The 20,110-nt window shown below is 37.0% G+C and overlaps 1 protein-coding gene across 3 annotated transcripts in view; it reads right to left on the bottom strand.

Moving 5' to 3' along the window:
- Positions 1 to 20,110, bottom strand: part of LOC149287783 (nucleolar protein 4-like) — a 121,501-nt gene that overhangs the window by 53,552 nt on the left and 47,839 nt on the right. For all 3 annotated transcript variants that reach the window (XM_089492390.1, XM_089492392.1, XM_089492393.1), the window contains exons 2-3: positions 9,294 to 9,443; positions 876 to 987 (exon numbers count right to left, since the gene is read on the bottom strand). In XM_089492390.1, the coding sequence (XP_089348516.1) occupies positions 876 to 987; positions 9,294 to 9,443 (262 nt within the window). The remainder of the gene's footprint in view (positions 1 to 875; positions 988 to 9,293; positions 9,444 to 20,110) is intronic.

The following is a 20,110-nucleotide window of genomic DNA, read 5'->3' as shown; positions in this document are numbered from 1 at the left end:
CTTGGACAGTGTACCCCTTTAATCCATGTTATATAAATGAAACATAAGGGGTCATTTCAAATGGAGGTGAATATGATAGTACCCATTGGGATAGAATCTCTTTTTATTGTGATTATCGTTTTTTCCAGTGGAAAAAAAAGCAGGTCCTGCCTTGTGATGTTAAAACACTAATTAGTACCCAAAAATCAGTAAGTTGAAATTTCTGTCCCAAACTATATGAATGCGATGTACGAATCTTGAGAATGGCTGCATGGAAGGGCAGCTCCATTGACAAAGCAATAATTAATTTTGGTGTAATTACTGTCAGCATCGCATATCTCATACGGTGTGTCTTTTGTTTGTTTAGCAGTGTAATTCTTTCTAGTTAAAAAGTTCTCCTTGTGAACGCAGAGATCAGCAGCAGAATATGGCAAGTCCCCGATTCGTTTCCCGACCTGAGGTTCTCTTGCTTCTACTAAACCACACTTACAAAGTTTGCCTGAACCAATCAATAATGAACAATTTAACAGGGCAGAAACCGTAAAATACGTTTTTTTATTTGTATCTAATTTATTATTTTCATATAATTTGAGTAATATATTTTATATTATAAATAGCTGGACATTGCTCCTGTGTGCCCTACAGCCAGTCTGGATCTGGTGTCTCTGCTCCCCTCTATGGAGTAACCTGGGTGGGGGAAATGCGGTTATCGGACTCATAGCACTGCTATGCATTAGCGTTAAGCTTGATTGAGATCCGGAGGTTTTACATAGATATATCTGAAATACCCTAGGACTTTGTTGTAAACTTCATGTAGCTCCCAAATGGTAGCGCATGAAATTGAAATCACCTACTAAGGTGTAAGGTCATTTTTGTGTTCTGGTCAACGTCCTTACCTTTATGATCCGTTCCATCTGGGTTTAAGTGCATTCTCTTCTGACACTCTGAGCAGCTCATTAGGAACCTTGTCACTGCTTCTCTCGGTAAGAAGGCATATGTCTCAGAAATCTAAAAGAAATAGCAGCATTAGGACATTGTGAATGTTTTTTGTACAAGCTCACAGTAACACACACAGAAATGAATCAGTCCCAGGCAAGATCCCATTCTATACACAAATATTAATTTAATTAAAGGTGCAGTTCCACGCGAACCAGGTAGAGTTTGGGCATTGAACAGCAATAATAATAATGATGTATTTAGTCATATTCATTTTAAGTAGATGAAACAGCACAGTTAAGGTAATGAGATGCAAGATTTCATAAATTATATGAGCATTTTGTATTATCAAACAGATTTGAATTTACAAAAAAACTTTATTTTATCCAAAATAATGGCTTGTTTTGTTGGTTGGGTCTTTTTAAGCCGATTCTAATTAAACATAAAGACATAGATACATAGATTACAAACATCTCTTATGATACATTGTCTACAATGGCCATTTCTCCACTTCTCTGTAAGAAAAAAAAGTTTTTTAGAAAGGTGATTAGAGAGAGAGAGAGAGAGAGAGAGAGAAAAATGTAGGTTTTGCCGCATTAGACTCCGCAGCATTTCCAAGCACTTATGCAAAGTTCATTCCAGAATAGTGTCCTTTTTAAACAAAGGGACTGAGTGAAAGTTTCGCTCCTGCAAACAGCTTTGAGCACATGCGCCACTCTGTCAACCTTGAACGCAAATGTACAGACAGCAGCCAGGATGTAATGCTGAGTGATTTTAGTGAACGTCAGTACATTAGATGATAATTGAATGCCAAACTCGTAGGACAGACGCAGAAGCCTTTTGTTTTATCATCGTGGAGCACGTGCTTACCTTGACTCGCATGTTTTTTTTTTACAAAACACCACTTTGTTCTAAATGATTTAGTCTTTCATATAGTCGGCTTACTAATTCTAAAAGCCCTGTTAAAAGTTAAGTGTTGCTGTGGGGCATTTTGCAGCTGGAACATAACAGATCCTAAAAGTTGCCTTTATTCAAACTTCCAATGTTTATTAAAGGTGCCAAATAAATATTCTCCCTTAAAATGCATGTAATCACAAGCGGTGCTATTTATTGTTTTTTTTTAAATTCATATCTTAATCAGGTGTCAGGTTTTTTGTTCTCTGCTTCATGGAGGTAAAGGCTCTTTTCTACCAATAATTAAAGTTTGGGAATCTGGAACCCTGGGAATTAAAAGCTGATGTCTTGTCTTTCTCTATAGCCAGTTTACAGTAACTGTAGGAACAAACCTAGCATTAAGCATTTTTATAATAATGGATGCTATTTTGTTTTTGGTTGAAAAAACAAACACATTTTTAGGTATGTTCTACAAATTATAATACATTAATAAAGTATCAATAAGAATGAACACATAAAAAATATATATAATATATATAAAATATTAGATACTATATTAACAACTCATATATATATATCTCCTGCTGCCTGCTGAAAACCATGAGCATGCCCCATTTGCCCCATCGTGCAATGGCTGTAGGCAGGATGTGACAACATCTGCCCTCTTATTATATGGGCAAAAGTAGTTTTGAATGGCATTAGCTAAGATTAGAGCCAATTATTGGCTGTATCTGGTCTGTACTAATTTTTTTCTATAATTAGCTTTCCATCTTCATCCAAGCATGCTTCCTGACTGCACCCATTTCATAATTTAGATTGCTGGATTAGAACGATGCCCATCATTTAAACGGATCGTAATCCCACGGCTCCGGCATTTACATTTACATTTACAGTTCTGGCAGACAGAAATCACATTTGCCAGCTGGACTTTTGCAGGCAGTTCCCAACCCAAATATTTTGCTTGTGGTCAGGTTTGTGGTGAGACCGAAGGAGGTAACAATCATTTTTAATTAAACAAACGAGTCGAAAATCTAGATTAGCCCGGTTGCCCACTGCATTAAGAATATTTTCTCCAGTGCCACTAAATGGCATGTTAATTAAACCCTTTTCTCAGAATATGTTCTGGTGCTTGGTTGATATAGACCAAGGACTCTTTAGAGATCACTGGAAGCTGTAGCAGGCAGAATCTATGGCTGCACTTTCCACGCTTTAACATAAAGGGTCACTTAACATCCAGATGCTTAGGTTATTTAGGTCCGATGTAAATCAATTGCCGGTGTAATGCAGCAGAACACATGAGATTCATAAAATTGCGCATGATACAAACGTTTAAGTGTGTAGAGGGCTATTAGACTGAAATATCATATCTGTCAACCATAACTGCCTGATTCATTTCATAATTTTTGCGAGATGTTTGTGTCAAATGTCAATATATACAATTATTACTTTTTATAGAATTCTTTCAGATTTTGTATTATTAAATAACAATGTGTTTATTACAGTTGCTGTTTAAGGTCACCCCTCATCTTATTGCACCCAGTTGCAATCGGCCTGTGATGTAGAAGCTGGGAAGTCACAGAGAACACTTTGAAATCAAAACATTCTGTGATGTCATATTAACTGGCTTACAGGACTAACCGAACTTCCTCATTTGAAGCCTGCATTGAGCTTGATATAAGATGTCATAAGATCAACATGCATAGCCTTTGGTCTAAGTGACTCAACGCTCCATATGCAAGCATCGTGCGCTGAACACCTGCAGCCTTTCTTGCTGTTTGTTCCTTGGCGTTCCTGGGAATGACTATTCTTTCCTCGACACGCCACCAATTCTCTCTCTTGTAATTTCCTTCTGCTTTGTTACCCTCTCAAGAGCAGGGCCCTCTCTCCTTCTGTAACAATAGGTCTTAACGTGTGTCTTAATGTTCTTGTCCATTTTTAATTGTCTTTGTTAAATATTTTTACCGTTTCTTATTGCAAGTGCTTCTGTGGCCATACAGAATCTGCTGGAGCTGTATAAATAATTGCAATGTAGTACTTACGTCTCTTAGCTCTCTACATATAAAAACTATACCTCTGTTGCTATCTCCATTTTGTCTAAATTATATCTGCTTGCTCTGTTTTAAAACCCAAGACCCCTTCTCCTGTCACCAGCTACCTACCCATATTGTAATATCTTTCTCCCATATATTTCATTCCTTCCTCTATTTCTGCTTCTTGGTGACCCAATGTCTTTTTCCGCCATCATTCTTTCTCTAGCCTTCAGCTTTCTTGTTCTACCTCCCCTGCTGCTGAATTTCTTCCTGCTCCTTATCTGATTCACATGGTTTCTCTCCAATTATGATCTCTTTTGTGCCTCCTTTGCATCTTTGTGACATGTGGACACTTTATGGGGCGCCTTGCTTCTTCATGATTGCATAGCTGACCCAGGAAACCATTGCATCCTAATAATGTGCACTTACAAATGTGATGTAATATATTTTAAGCATATTAAAACTACTAAGATAATAAAAAGCTGGAGGAGTTAACATTTTATAGAAATAAAAAGCTGATTTTAAAAAGTAAAGGAAAAAAACATTTATTCTTTATAAAAAAACATAATTTTCTTTCTTAAGCTGCTAGTACTTTGTGAAATATACATCGTGCTGTGATAAAAGTAATATATCTTTGTAAATACAAATGAATGCTGATTTGCCAATTTGTCGAGTATAAAACTGCTATAAGGTTGACACTATCTCCGACTTGTGTATATGACAACAAATGAAAAATTATGATAATACTATTCACCCTCCACCTAACAAATGAATATTTACGGCTTTGAAATCACAGAAGTGAAACTTAAGCTGCCAGTAATGACAGGGCAGGGGCTGGCGAGTCTTTATAATCAATGTTACAGAGGAGAAGTAGTCTACATAAAAATTTTGCTTAATTATACATATTTTTTATTTTTATATACTGTACCAAAGACAGTGGGACTTATTTCCTTCAACCTAGAGAAGGGTAAAGTCATGTTGACCTGAAATCTCTATTACGCATAAGCAAAACCTAATAATTTAATCTGATTTACCAACAGTAAAAAAAAACACTAGATAGATAGATAGATAGATAGATACTCTACTGAGAAGTATCTGGAAACTTTCTAAGTATATTGGAGGTCACCCCCTGTCTTGCATAGATGATCCAGGAGTGTGTGGAGTTGGATCAGAGAGAATAAGAGTGTGGCGGTCAGTAAGTGGCTGGGGCTAAAAATCCCATCTTACAAAAGGAGGTCATAATGTATAGCTGCCATAAGGTGGGCCACTAGAACAGATTTCCTGCGTTCCCACGTAGAACATTATATTTATCCAGACAGTACTAAATCAGATATCACAACATGGGTTTTGTGCTTTGGCAGCTAAACAAAAAACATGCCATGGCTCCATGACAATACACTTCAGGAAACTGTAGCTCCCATGTGTAAATAAACTACATAAAAAGTGGTAAGATGTTAGCATGAGACGTCTGAGCACCATGTTTATTCTTTGCTATGCTGTACGTGGTACTACAGGACCTCGGACAGCGGTTAAGCATTAGTGGCTGCTTTCTAGTTCATTCGATTTGACTTTTCTGTCACCAAATATACCGGAACATATTCTATACATTCCATGGAATGCCGGGGGGGTTTGAAGCAAATCCAGTGACACCATGGACTCAAAATGAAAATAATTCCTTAATATGTGTGATTTTCCCTTAATATAAATCTGTATTTAATTGTATATAAATAGATTGTACAATGAAAAGGCAGGGAGGGGTATGAAAGTGGCATCATGTTATGTTTACATTCAGTGGAAATGATAGCACAATATGAACAGACATGGAATTGGAAAGAAACAGCTTGGCGTTTGTATGGGGACCTGCACCTTGATCTGCAGCGGAAATGTTACAACACCGATCTATCCTGATTCTAGAATTACCAGGCTATGGCAACACAGCACAGTACTGAGCTCAGTAATAAAGTTAGCACACCACAACATTTACAACAATTAATGAAAACAGCAGGTGCTGTGCATACATGTTTTGTCTTTCTAGTGTTTGGCAGATCTCCAGATGGCTCAAGGGGGGGGTTCATTGAAAAATGAAGTAATGCTTAGGAACAATAGACAGTATCTCTTTTTATCCAGTTCGGCTGAGATGCCAGCTGGATAAAAAATACAGAAAGTTTATGAAAGAATGAAGTTATTCACTTTTACGTACTTGTGCTGGGATTTTATTGAAAAGTAACCAGACACAGGATCAGGGCTTTGTAAATTGGATTTGCAGATTGACCTGCTGTAGGCACCTGTCAAGCCCTGTCCTCTTAAACCTTAAGGTCTTGTGACCGCTCAGCAAGGTGTAAAGCTTGTAGAGATGACAGATACACAGGGCTTCATTGTAGTCCTAAATTCTTCCACCACTGCCCATTCACTAATGCTGCGCCTATTATTCCCAACTCCCCATCCACACCAAGCCTACAAAGCCATTTACATTTTTCAGAGCATGGTAATGGAGGGGGGGTTGCTAGGGTTGAAACCTAGAGGTATCTGACATGTAAATCCATCCTTGGGTATAGACAACAATATACATTGCATACGCTTATAATCATATACACGGAAATAGCATGAGCTTTATGTTGTTTACACCTTATTGCTGTTGTACGGAGAGGACAATGAAAGGTATCGCTTCTGTTGTAATTCCTGTAATCCAGCTATTACAGGAAAATTACACTGGAAGTACAACAAAAGAACTCATCTTCTGGTGCGATTGCACAGGTTAAAATACATAATTATATCCTTATACCATGTAAATAAATGTTTTTACTGTTAAGAAATAGTGCAGAATAATGGGTTTAAATGTCAGAAATCGACCCACTTGTAATTCCACTTTATGTCCTACAGGATAATAAAGCTTGCAGTACCGCGGACACAATGGATGGGATGATAACTCTTACAATATCAAAAATCTTTTTGTAAACAACATTTGGGGTATAAACTGACGTGTTTATGCTCATTTCAAAACTAAAACGTACTGCAAATTGGTTTCCACAAAAATAGACGGAAACGCACAAATTCAATTTCTGTAAGTGGTTTATTCAAAATCCACATGGAGTGTATAGGCATACAGTGTAAATACACGTAGAATCGCTTGACGCGTTTCGCACCTTTGTGCAAAATGCACGTCATTTTATTTTAGAAGGGGGCATAGAGAAGAATGACATGTACTGCCTTATGGCTCACTGCAGTCTTCATTGTTTTTAAATAATTACCCAAAGCATTTCAATGACTCATGTATACAGAGGAGGGGATAAAATTTACTAATAACAGCCATTTCCTCATGAAAATCTGGTATACAGGTTATAATTAGTTTCATTTGTAAGGGTCTTTGATAGAAGACCCATGGGGCACACCCCTGCTCCTAATGTCTTTGAATATTACGTTTGTGTTATCCATGTGGCTGTCATCAGAGGATAAATGGTTGGGCCATTCATTGCTTGGTCACCGTTGCTCTCTGAGCTCAATATGGAGATAATATTATCAGGATCAATCGGTTTTTCGGTGAATACAGCCAAGATGCAGAAATAAAAAAAAGAAGAAAGGGAAAGTCATGTTACTACTTTATGATTCTCTAGGAGTCTCATTAGGTGTTTTTTCTTTAAAAAGTCAAATTTTTTGGCCAAGAACTGGTACACATAGTGGATTATTGCAATTTTCCTTTTTTTTTTCTTCTTCATTTGTGAACCATTAATTAGCAAAGCTGGCGTCTTCCTCCACATCTGTCCGTACAATGTGACAACAACTAGCAGGCTTTTATCACCGGAAATCCCTAGGTTCAGGTAGAATTTCACTTTCTTGCTTGGCGTTGCTGGCAGATGGCCACATGGGGTAATTATTTCCTCTGTGCTTTCTAACTATAATAAGTTTGTATTTGAGACAAGCAACAGGTTTTGGGGACATGATGACTGCACAGTTTATTAAACAAGACATGAATGCAAAATGTTAAAATTATGAAAGAAAACACCATAAGGTACAAAAAGAAATGATATATTAACGTGATATGATTATCACAACAATATTTAAATATATTAAATGGGTTTTATTTGTAAAAAGGAAAAATAACAGTGTTGATTACCTTTTCTATCCTATATAAGCCTGTATCTTTATTAGTCTATTAATATGTTTATTAAATGGGTGGCTTTTTCATATACTGAACTAAAAACCATGAAAGTCTGTAATATATTTGTGCAACAGGAAAGAAAGACTTGTGTGCGCGCGTAATGTTTCCTCAAAAACAAGTAAGAGGTGCTTAGGGTTCATATATTGTATGAGTTTAATTACAGTCGTAACAGGCAACATACGAGAAGCTTCCCCAACCGCCCTCTAAGCCCTGCACATTCTGACCTGGGGAAAAAATGAAACGTTTTTATCACCAGAGCTGGGTAATTCTAGCCTCACCTGGTAGCAGATGTCTCTTTCCTTATATCCATCTGGTTAATGTTGGAAGAGCAATTACTTGGTTCTAATAATGGATGGATTACAACCAGTCAACGGCCGATGTTGGATTTCAGATATTTGAATAATCAATTACTCTCAGGTCAGAAATGAAATACAAATAAAAACAAGCCACAACCCGTACTGATAGCATACACTATTATGAAACATAAAAACACATTTTAGTTTAGTGTAATTATAAAAGAGAAAACCAATGGGACACATGCACTGTGGGCTAGCTGGAATATGATGTCACTAAATGAACTACAACCATGAACCTTCATCTAATCATGTTGATGTTTTTCCAAAAAAATATCCAACTTTGTCAGACAACCACTGAGACACAATACCAGTTACATTGTGTCATTTGTATGCACAACTATTAGCCACCAAAGTAGTGTGGCCAGGCACTCTAAATGGAAATTTACATATACTTGCAGCAGAAGGGCAAGGACCATGACTACGGGGGCCACCACCGTGAAGTCTAATCACCTCCCACAAGCCTTTGGCAAGCATGGTACGGGATAGGCATATGGTTAACCCAAATCTAAGAGAGACAAACAACTGCTTTAGGTCTCAGAAGAAAAAAAAGGGCAGACTAGACTGGCCAAGTGGTATTATCTGCTGCCAAATTTAATGTTTCTGTTTGTGCTTACTTATTTAACACTTTGTTTGCCCATATGAGCGTAAATCTTACACTGAAAGATATGCAACAAAAAATTATATAAAACCATACCAAAAATTGAAGGTCTCAGCAAAACCTTCACTTATATATTGAGTACATACCAATAGCATACAACATATACAATATATTCAAATACTATTGAGCAAGATTAATTTTAATACATAATAATGGCCATGCCCATTGCATTTACATTTATTGTAGTATACTTTCTATACTGAAATTCTAGACTGAAGCCACAATCATTAGTCTATGGCAAATAAATCATTAGTCTATGGCAAAGTGTAGAGCTTTGTACGTACAGCTTTGTAAGTCCTCTTTTGTCCAGCATGCTTCCTGATTTGTTCTCCATTAGGCCCGGTTTCCACATGCATGGAATAAATGATATCAAAGAAATCTTCCACCACTGCCACTCTTCTCAAGGACAGCTTCTCTTCAATGCCCACTCCATCCTAAAACACAAAGAAAGAACAAAAATGAGTCAAGCCCTTTGATTGTGGAAGAATACATTTTTGAAGGACTATCCTTGGTGTCCTCAGTGACCGCTATCTCAAGAAGCCGTCGTTCGTACCAAGACTTTGCATTTTATTGCAATGCTCAGGTAAATGGTTGTTAAACACATCAGCCTCAAAATATATAATTTCATGTTTACAAATTAACAACCCTTCCTGTAAATTGCAGAGATTTTTAAACTAAGTTTACTGAGACTGCTGTTTGAATGTAAGTGTTTGTATGATCTATTATCATGCAATCCTAGTGCTGATACAACACTGCCATCATGCATCATATACACGTAAAGCATCCTTGGATTCATATCTATTAGCCAGAATTCAAGAGCTCCTCTAAAACTCGATACAAGCTGACTGCTTTAGAACAAGCAGAAAGAAATTATAACTGATAACAGATGGATCAGAGGAACAGATATCTACAAAGAAAATAATCAGTAAAGATAGCAAAAAAATAAAGAATGGCTAAAAAGGGTAAAGTATACAGCAGTAGCCATTAACACTAAACATTGGGGGTACATAGTGATGCCTTGACTTCTAACAGACTAGATTTAGAATCAGCGAATCTGAAGCACTGTGGATTTACAATCAGATTAGAGAATCGGGAAAAGTTCAATGAGTTGGAATATTATTGCAACATATCTGTTCCTATTGGTTTTCCTAAATCAAAAAACATATAATATGCTTATATTAAAGTAGATGTTACCACCTTGTGACACCCTGCCGCTGAACCAAACGAGGTGGGTCTTTAAAATATAACTACTTCTGTACAGGTCTTATTTGGCTGACTATACAACATTGCAGTGCTAATGAAATGCAATACGGCATTAATGAAATAGATTACATAATATAGCAATATATATATATATATATATATATATATATTGTTTGACTGAGGACTAAATTACTTCAAAAACAATAAAACCCCTTAAAAATCTGCTCCTTAAAAGGCTGCAACTTTCAATAATGCTTTTAACTTTCACTTTAAATGCGCAATTGGAAATTGGAAGTATTATTTTTAATATATGTGACATTTGATATTTTTCAATGTAATATAATTCACTGTATCAGGCTGCAGGAAGCTGGCACTAAGGACCGACCTGCACAACTGAGAGGAAATATTTCTCCAAATAATTTTTAAATGCCAATTTCTACAGTGTAAGTGAGGTTTATCTTAGTGTGATTGTGTATGTGTTTAACTGTGTGTCTTAGTGTGAGTGTCTTGATTTATTGTTGACCTTATTTTCATGCGCCTACCCAGAATCCCTTGTGGTTGTGGAAGCAGTGTGTGTATGTTAGCATAAGTGTCAGGGAAAGTGTGTGTTAGTGTAAGGTTGTGTGTTAGTGTCTTGGTATGTGGGTACGTTAGTGTATAAGTCAGTTAGTATGTGCATGTCGGAATGTCTTAGTGTATATGTGTGTGTGTTTGTGCGTGTTAGTGCGAGTGTTAGTGTCTGGGTGCGTGAGTGTAATTTTCTGGCTGTGTGCTTGTACTTAATGGGTCCCAGGGTATGTTTGTGTAATGTGTCAGTTCCCAGGCTGTGTGTGTGTCTGGGTGTGTGTTTGTGTCTGGGGGTGTGTGTTTGTGTCTCACAACCCAATTTTCCCTATGCTGTCTTTCTCTTCTTCTATTTTTGTTCTCTTTTTTCACTAATCCTACCCTCTCTCCTTTTTATCTTTTTTTCCTTTTTCTTCTTTCCCCCCTTCTCTTTTCTCTTCCATCTCATTCTTCCTTACTCTTTCCTCCTGTCTTTTTCATCTCCTCTCATTTCTCTTTTAATTTTTTTCTATTGTCTCCCTATCTCATTCTCTTCTCATACTTCTTACACTTCTGTCTCCTTTCTCTCTGACGATCAACATTTGAAAACAGTTTTCTTTAAATTATAAACCCACATCCCGGACCACTCCCCCAGGAGCAACCTTTCAAACATTGTCTAAGAAATTCCTTAGTAAAACATCCCACCAACAATTCATTACTAAACGCAGCATTAGAAACATATTTCCTAGTACTTGTTGGATGCCCAAACCCTTCCATGAAATAAATCTTGAATCTAAAGTAAAGTGTGCTTCGTTCATATTTTTTGAAATGTCATAGGACACAAAATCAGGCAGTGATAGGCTGTTGCTATAGAAACTGAATACACATCTTAATATTCCTGCATTATTTTAGGTGATTAAACCTTCAGAAGAAAGACAAAGGCACATATTTGCTTAGATAAGATAATAGTTAAAAATACTTTAGTTCTTAAGGTAGTATGTAAAGTTGATCTGTTCAGAGGTATCCATTAATATTTATCCAGTGTATGTACACTGAAACTGAGTATAGTAATCTTGCTATGAACATAGTATTTTTAAAGCCAATATGGCCAATCTCATAAAAAATGCTACACGTTGTACAGTGCTACAGAACATTATGGCACTATATAAATCAATATAAAATATTAATAATAAGAACAGCAACGAGTAGCCACGTAAACGTGGGCTTTTCAACATAACATTCTAATGTGCGCAGAAATGTTTTACATTTGGGGCTTAAACGTGTTTGATATACATTTAAATGTTTATTTAATTAAAGGTCTATCAGTTCCTGGAATGTTCTATCAAACAAGGTTAGCATAAACATCTGGGCTTGGACAATGACTTAACCAAATTAATAATGGTTTTGGCTTCTTATAGTGTTATTACGCAATTTCCTTAATGTGTTTCTTATGGCCTGGATATTATTATCTTGAGCATTCTTCTGACCTCTCAATTGTGGATTGTTTCTATAGGCAAAACGTAATAACATGTTTCCCACTTTTTTAGATTCTTGCATTATAACAACATGCAGTGGTTGCTGATGCAAGTAAAGAATACCTGTGTGAATGACCCTAACGCACACCCTCTTGTGCCATCATGGAGTCTGAGAGCTTACCCATAAGCAGAGTCAATCCTAAAAGCTGTCACATTATACCATAAAGGTAGACCCCAGTGCCCCATGCTGCCCGCCAACAAAGAATCATCTCGATATCATTACATTTCATGTAGAATTAATACATTTTCTCACCAAATAACCCAATTTGATCCAAGATCAACATAGCAAGTAAGTACTGAATTCTATGAACATGAAAATAACAGTAGTAAGGTTCAGATACCAAGCCTGCCAACTGGATCAGGGTCTGGAAATTGGAATTGGGACTCAATTCCCAGGAGACTCCCTTAAAATTAAATATAATGGATGCTTACATAGCTTCCCGTAAAGTTAGCAATTTCATTTCCCCTCATTCAGCTTACTTAAGTTATTAAATCACACTGCTGCAAAATTAATTTGGACCCTTATAATAAAAAACAAAGACCAGTTTGTTCTTGGAAGCAAGTTACAGTTGTCCAGTTTGGAACTAATAAACCCCTGGCACCAAAGAGTAACATTTAAAGAGACAGTTTAATGTCCATTACAGCCTCACCAAAAAAAAAGAATGCACGGTTAAGAACTTTATGGGTACTTTAATATGCATTCTTTAAAGTTAAACAAACAATTACTTACATTAAGAAGAAGTTGCAGCTCCAGAGCTGCAGCTCCCAGCCTCTTCCGTGTTCAGAGGGAGGGGGCTAATGCATATGGGGGAATGTGCAGAATTCCCATCGATTTGCAAGGGGGGGGGGGCGACACAAATTTAACAGGACCTCTCAGCTATTATATGCATAAGTGCCCAGAATGGCTGGAATATCCCTTTAAGGATTCAGGCTGTTTATCAAAACAGTTATAATGATGCATACAATGTATATTCCTTGCAAGTCTATAAAGTGTATTCTATAAAGGAATGATGATGTACCATTCGCATGCTTGGGGTGTAACCCAACCCTAAGTGCAGTTCCAGGGACCAATACTTAGGTTGGGCTGGAGAAATAATATTTTAACATTTCTAAATGTTGATTTGACAAATACAACAACATATCAGAAAATAAAAGATCAATATGCAAGGCAATGTATTTCAAAAATGTCTTTTTTCTCAAATAACAATATCTCATCAGATGGCTTTCTGAGAAGCTGATAATATTATTACTTAAAATGAACATTGTATATTTATTGGAATATATATATATATATATATATATATATATATATATATAGTATGCTGTTGCACAACAAAAATATATACATACAAATGAAGAGACCCTGAACAAAACCTTGGTTCTTCACCTGGGTATATCCAGCCAAATCAAAGTAAAGAAGCAAAACACACCACATTGCTATATCTTTAATTAGTAATTAGATTACACATTTTGGCATGCTCTCCTTCTTTACTATACGTTGTAACAGTAACATGCGCTGCAGTCCTTTCACCATTTCTCAATTTGACACAAGTTGTATTAGTTGTATCCCTGTTCTAATGGATTTTGCAGAAGGTCAGCTGTCACATGGTTTTATATTTTCTGATACAGCATTTGCCATGTTACATTTGGTCCATTGATTGCTCCACTTGACTACATAACATCATCTGGAGTCACCAGAGTTAGGATGCAGCAGACAGTGAATGTGCGTAGATCAAGGTTTCTTAGCCTGTTGGTCAAATGTTGAATGTCACCAATACTCGCAATATTATGTAGCTGCTGCATTACGGAATCTTGCGTTAGTGTGTTATCAAGTAATGCCCTGAGCCAGAATATGTAACCCCATCCAAAAAAAATGGAGTCAATTATCCAGCAGCCATAATATAACAGACTCCAATGACATTTAGAACATTTTCTATGCACAAAATCATTAAGATTTATTCCAAGATGGTATTTTAAAGGGAAGTTCTATTTTTTATTATTTTTATTAGTATTAGATTAAAAGTAAGTTTTAAAAAATGTGCTGTTTTCTTTTTTCAAACAGTTAGGTTTTTGCAAAGTACAATGTTTTCAGACAGCTGCATATTAGCTATTTGCATTTGTTCTAGCTCTGCTATCTCAGCCCAATCTGCTAGACAAACTGCTTGTGTTAACAATAAAAAAGCTTAGATTTAGTAACCTGACTGTAAACTTTGACTAATGAACGTCTACGAAGAAACGGACTCCACTAGAATTGCCACGAAGAATCAGCTCAGTGTGCTGACTGTGCCGAGAACATCCACCACGCGATTGACATCAATTGCAGCCTCCACGTCTGAAGATAGTGTTTATTTGAAGCCAGATTTTAGCCATTGCTAGCCTACATTACTGTATACAGCACTGTATATGTATGGTTCAAAAATATCTTTTTCATGGGACTTCCCATTTAAACTGATGAATTATGGTCCCCCACTTAATTCTATTTCTGTACCTGTAATGTGGCAGCTGGTAACGAATTACCTTCAATTCTAATGTAAGAATCTGTAACCGTATTCTATTGATCCTTCTAGTATCAAAGTACTCAAGAACAGATTTGAATTAAAAAAAAATTGGACATTATCACACTATGCAAAACGTGGTTTCTGAAATACTCGTTTTTTATGTATTTCAAAGCTTTCCCATTTTGTTAACTCTCTGAAAACACCAAACTATGCTGCCCTGGTACTGTGACCACTACATGGAGTCGGTTTAATTATATGGTATACAATTTATCTGTGGTTTTTATCTGGTTTTCTCTTTTGGAGAAAAGAACTGGTACTGCGGGAAGTGCAGATAAATGAATTAGCACACAGTGCTTGGTCATACCTGGCACCTTCTAACAAGCTTCATGTGTTTGTTACTGCTTACCCCCAAATATTCCTCTTTAGGAGGGATGATCCTTCTGTGAGACCTAAAGACTTTTGAATCCCTTCTTCCATCCACTGATTTCAAAGGAGCTCAGTGGGTTAATAAAATACGTCACTACTTTTCTAATGGCCTTACTGAATGCAAAACAGATCATTTGCAGAACAGTACGTCCCTGGGGCACTGGTGCAGCCAACATATATTTTATCGATATAGTGCTGACCCCTTAATGCCTCTAGGCGTTTCAAGGCACACTGCCTCATATGATACAAATGCAAACAATAATAGGCCGATGCCATAGCACCTGAAAATGTCTTCATTTGTCTGAGTTGTTTCTTTCTGCTTAAATCTTCAGAGGAAAAAAATCTGCTCCCACGTATAAAGGAAGCCTAAGTCAGGGGATCTGGAATTACTTATTTCACATCCAGGTGGGAAGGTATTCATGTAGTAGGAAGGCTGTTTGATGTGTGCTGGACACTGCCATGGAATAAGGTAACCCGTGCTTTATTATGTGAGTCTGTAGATTATTAAATAATCATGCTCGGACTGGCCATCTGGCACACTGGGCAAATGCCCTGTGAGTCAGGGGCTGGCAGCGCCACCTACTCACCGATCTGCCTCTCTAGCTGACAGTGTGCAGCGGCACATATAAAGCTGCCTGCCGCGCTTACCTTAAAGTGCCAGGACTGGCCGCCATCTGATCTGGCCTTATAAGTAGTCATACTACAATGTTTCCACAATCAAACTAACCAGTAAGCTGGGGTAACCACATCTCTTATTTCTGGCAGCAGTGCATTATGCCAACTGGGCCTAGGAGAACATGCCTGACAGCACCAGTGATATACTAATGGGGCCAGATTGCTGTATTGGTCAGTTGGGCTTCCTAGTATGCTGTTGCACAACAAAAATATTAATCATATCCTGTATTAAGCCCATACTTTTGGCCTTTACATTAGTCTATAGTCTTCATATACCTGGCTAATTGTGAAGCCAAAAGCCTTGCAATATCATAATATTTACTCAGCTGTACTGGGTAACTGATCCTCCAAGAACGACAGCACATGTTGATCCATGTACAAACACGTGTAGTGCTTACCAGTTATTGTTAGAAAAGAGACTAATGAAATGACACGGTAATCATTCATTCTCCTCAAAAAGCAACACAAGTTGTTTCTTCTTCTCTCAAAGTCTAAACAAGAAACTGTTCTTTTTCAGCTAATGTTCAAAGAAAAGCTGAGATCAATTCGATATGTACTTCCTGAGAGATAATCTACAAAAACATGACAATGTGTTTCTTCAAAGATCTGATTCTCTGGAAATGTGTAAATGTTTACTTATTTATTTATTTCCTGTTTTTCTGTGAAGAAACATAAAATGAAGATTGTTTTAGGGTCAGGTTGTTAGAATATGTGACAGCAGTAGTACGCTTCAATCAGTTTCTTGAACCAAAAACAGAGGACCTCTAGGATCAACAATCCGATATACAAGTGAGGGGTAGGCATGTTTCTCTAACATTGTCCAAAGGGATTTTAATTATTAAAGAGGAGCTTTTCTACTTAACAATTTTTAACATAGCCAATTAATTTACCAAAACTGCCCGTAGCCTTTGTGTTTTTTGTTGCAATTAGTGTAAAGATGTTTAAGTAGCCTTCGGGGGAGCTGAGATCTGTGACATGAGGTGGTATAACAAACAAAAAGAGGCATATAAATCTGAGTGCTGCCCTAGGCCTGATCGCAGCCACCCTGTTTCACTGCAGAGAGCTGGGATGACATCATATGCCAGTGCTTTGTGACCTAACAGCGCACATTGCTTTTTAAAGCAGTCTATGGCACAGACTTCATAGTAGAAATGGACCGGTTGGGGAGATCAGAGAACTGATTGTAACCGGTACACTGAGCTGTGGCACACTGGGGGGGGGGGGCCCTGAATGTCAGAAAAGCGCAATCTGCGGCTGGGGACTACTGCTGCCCTAGGCCTATTCAGCCTAGGCCAGAATATGTTCTTGCATATATAACCCATTTTCCTCCCCTTTAACCCACCATTAAAAAGGCTGCCTAAGCCTGTCAATAAAAATCAGCAACTTATCAAAAGAGGAGGCATAACCCAATAGCGAGGTATAATGATACAAATCTTTTAAGCAAATTTCTATGTGAAAGGTCGATTTCTAATGTGTGTGTCTTATTTTAATCTGAACACAGTGGTTTATTTCATGTATAAAACTGTAAAATGTAGACCTTGGTAAAAGTGATCTTTGCAGTCAGACATTCAAGGCATAGTAAGAAATAAACTAGATTCAATTATTTAAATAAGAAAAAAATCAAGAGCAAACCCCACCTAGTGGACATGGTATGAACTGCATCAATGTGATTACTCTCCCTGCAAGGCTCATAATGGTTTACATTTAAATGAATGCTCCATGTTAAGCTTGATTTCTACAAAGCACTTTAAATGCATGTGCCCTATAACAAGGGCATCCTCCTCTTTTTATTATGCAGAATCCTTTATTAAGCTGCCCGAAGGGCATATAAATATTAATGTTAGGAAGCCAGATCACCGGCCACCAACTAGTCCTTGGTCTCAGAAACCAGCATTACTTCAAATGTATTTTATGGGCCTCTTGATACTCAGTTAACTACAAAATCCAACAATCCATACCTCCCAAGTGTTTCAGTTTAGGACTGGTTAGGATGGTTATTTTTCAGACGATCTTGTCTTTCTCCGCTCCTCTAATGTGTCTTCTAGGAGCTTAGAATGATTTTTTGGTTATGAATGTGTTGCATTTCTGTACAAATCACATAAGACAATGTCTATAAAAGCATCACATTTACACATTATGCGTGACATTTTCCAGGACACGTTTATATGCTTGTGAGTACACCAATTAATGACTATATAATATAGGGGATTTCACAAGAACCACTAATGAATTTATTGTTGCCCTCCTGTTGGGTCACGCTTTATATGTGAAATGTATGTAGTCCGTCAGGTGTAATACGTGTATCTAACATACATACACACACACAAGGGTATATTTCCCTTAGGCAAAGATAGAAAGAGTATTCTGAGAGCCAAAGGTATAATAGGGTTAACCCTTAGGGGAGCAGTTAAATAAACACAGAAACAGGAATATACTAATGTCAGCGCTATCATGCATTTTAATGAACACCCTAAAGGTGCTGTTCCACCTAAATATTACTAACCCCATAAATGATCACACTCCTCTCCTGTATCAACCCAGCTTCTATGGGCACTCTTAAATCTATGCTCTGCTTAGCCCGCTCATTTCTGACATCATAGATGCATGCTTGTGATTGGTTTCAGCAAAGCTCCTTCCAGTGATGTAACATACAGGGGAGGACTCTGTTGCTAAGCAACACTGGTGAGTTCATTTAATTTTAAATGCTGGCTTTTATGGGACAAGGTTCATGGATTAAAAAAATAAAATGCAATTTCTGCTTATTTTCTTTCTCTCTACATAATGCAGCACTTATCTAGTGTTATTTTATAAGGACAGTAGATATAAATTAGGTCACCTTAATATGAAGTGCAGGCACATCTAGAACCTAACACTGTCGACATACAATAACTTGCCCCACTTAACAATGAGTGGCCGGTTTTAGGCTGGAGACAAATGTACAGGGGCGCTCATCACAAATTATTTATTTTAACACCGAATACAATAATGTTGGATCTTTCTGCATTGCAGACTCCACTGTTTTGTACCGCGTTTGTATTGGCAGCGCCGATTAGTGCATTGTTAAGTGACATTTACATTACTGAATGCTGTTATGGTATGGGTAACCGGTACAGATAGTTATACATAACAGTTACTTTCAATTACTAATTAAACATAGACATTAAACAATTAAGTGTACAATTCCACACGCTCAATAAAACACTTTTATAGCTGTTATAATGTTCCTGCATGACCTTATATTCACTATGTAAAAACTGTAAATTTAGCGGGTTTAACATTTTTTTTAGCGTTTCATTTATTTTATCTGTTTAGCCTCCTTTCCTGTTGGCTGCTTTCTACTAAGGATTACAAATACATTTGCTGATATTTTCTTTTGTAATTATTACAGTTTCATGTAGAAGAAACCTGATAAAACATCTACCTACTCCAGTTGCATAGGTGGCTCAACTATAATACTTAAGTTTATTTATATGGTGTAATAATCCGTACTCACCAGTTTACTATGGTTATATTATTTTCATGATTGACTACATACACTGCTTTTCAAAGATATCTGTTATTAGTATCAATGCTCTGATATAGCAGGAGAGTGAATTATATTATGAGGTGACAGAATTTTGAAGAACTCACAAGGACTTTTGACCTAACTGGCTTCTGGGAGACATATTTTTCATATCTGTTATCCAGCTGAAAATGTTTTTTATTCGATGGGCAATTGTGACTAATGAACAAATACATATATAAGAAACTACTAAATGTAAGTAAAGTTTTTGAATCATTATACATACAGTATATACAGTGGTGACTCTAGAAACAATATATAGGGGGGCACACAAGATACCACAGTCAAACTGGGGGGGCATTCATAATTTCCAAAAGTCATGTGCTATGGAATTATATTTTTGTTATTGGGCTAAAATAATACTTGATCATTCAACATGGGAAGCCTGAAGCCACAATTGAGTGTGACTAATCCTTGAAATAAATATTATAACACAATAAATAACTTTTCCACTAAATGATTTCAGGGCCTTGAACGTTTTGTCCCCTGAAGTCACTACAACTTCAGGAGGACATTTTATCTCTGGATAAATATAAATTAAATAATTTCTACTGTAAGTTAAGTGCCAGGAAACAGATGACCAAACACACACACCAACACAGGCTCTGTCACACCAACATCCAGACACACACACCAGGACAGGCTCTGCCACACAGACA

The sequence above is a fragment of the Sceloporus occidentalis genome, unplaced genomic scaffold (genome assembly GCF_023333645.1).
Source record: "Sceloporus occidentalis isolate IW3139 unplaced genomic scaffold, rSceOcc1.0.p SCAF_56, whole genome shotgun sequence".
NCBI lineage: Eukaryota > Metazoa > Chordata > Lepidosauria > Squamata > Phrynosomatidae > Sceloporus > Sceloporus occidentalis.
The sequence above is the reverse complement of the archived record's forward strand: the minus strand, read 5'-3'. Positions and strand labels throughout refer to the sequence as shown.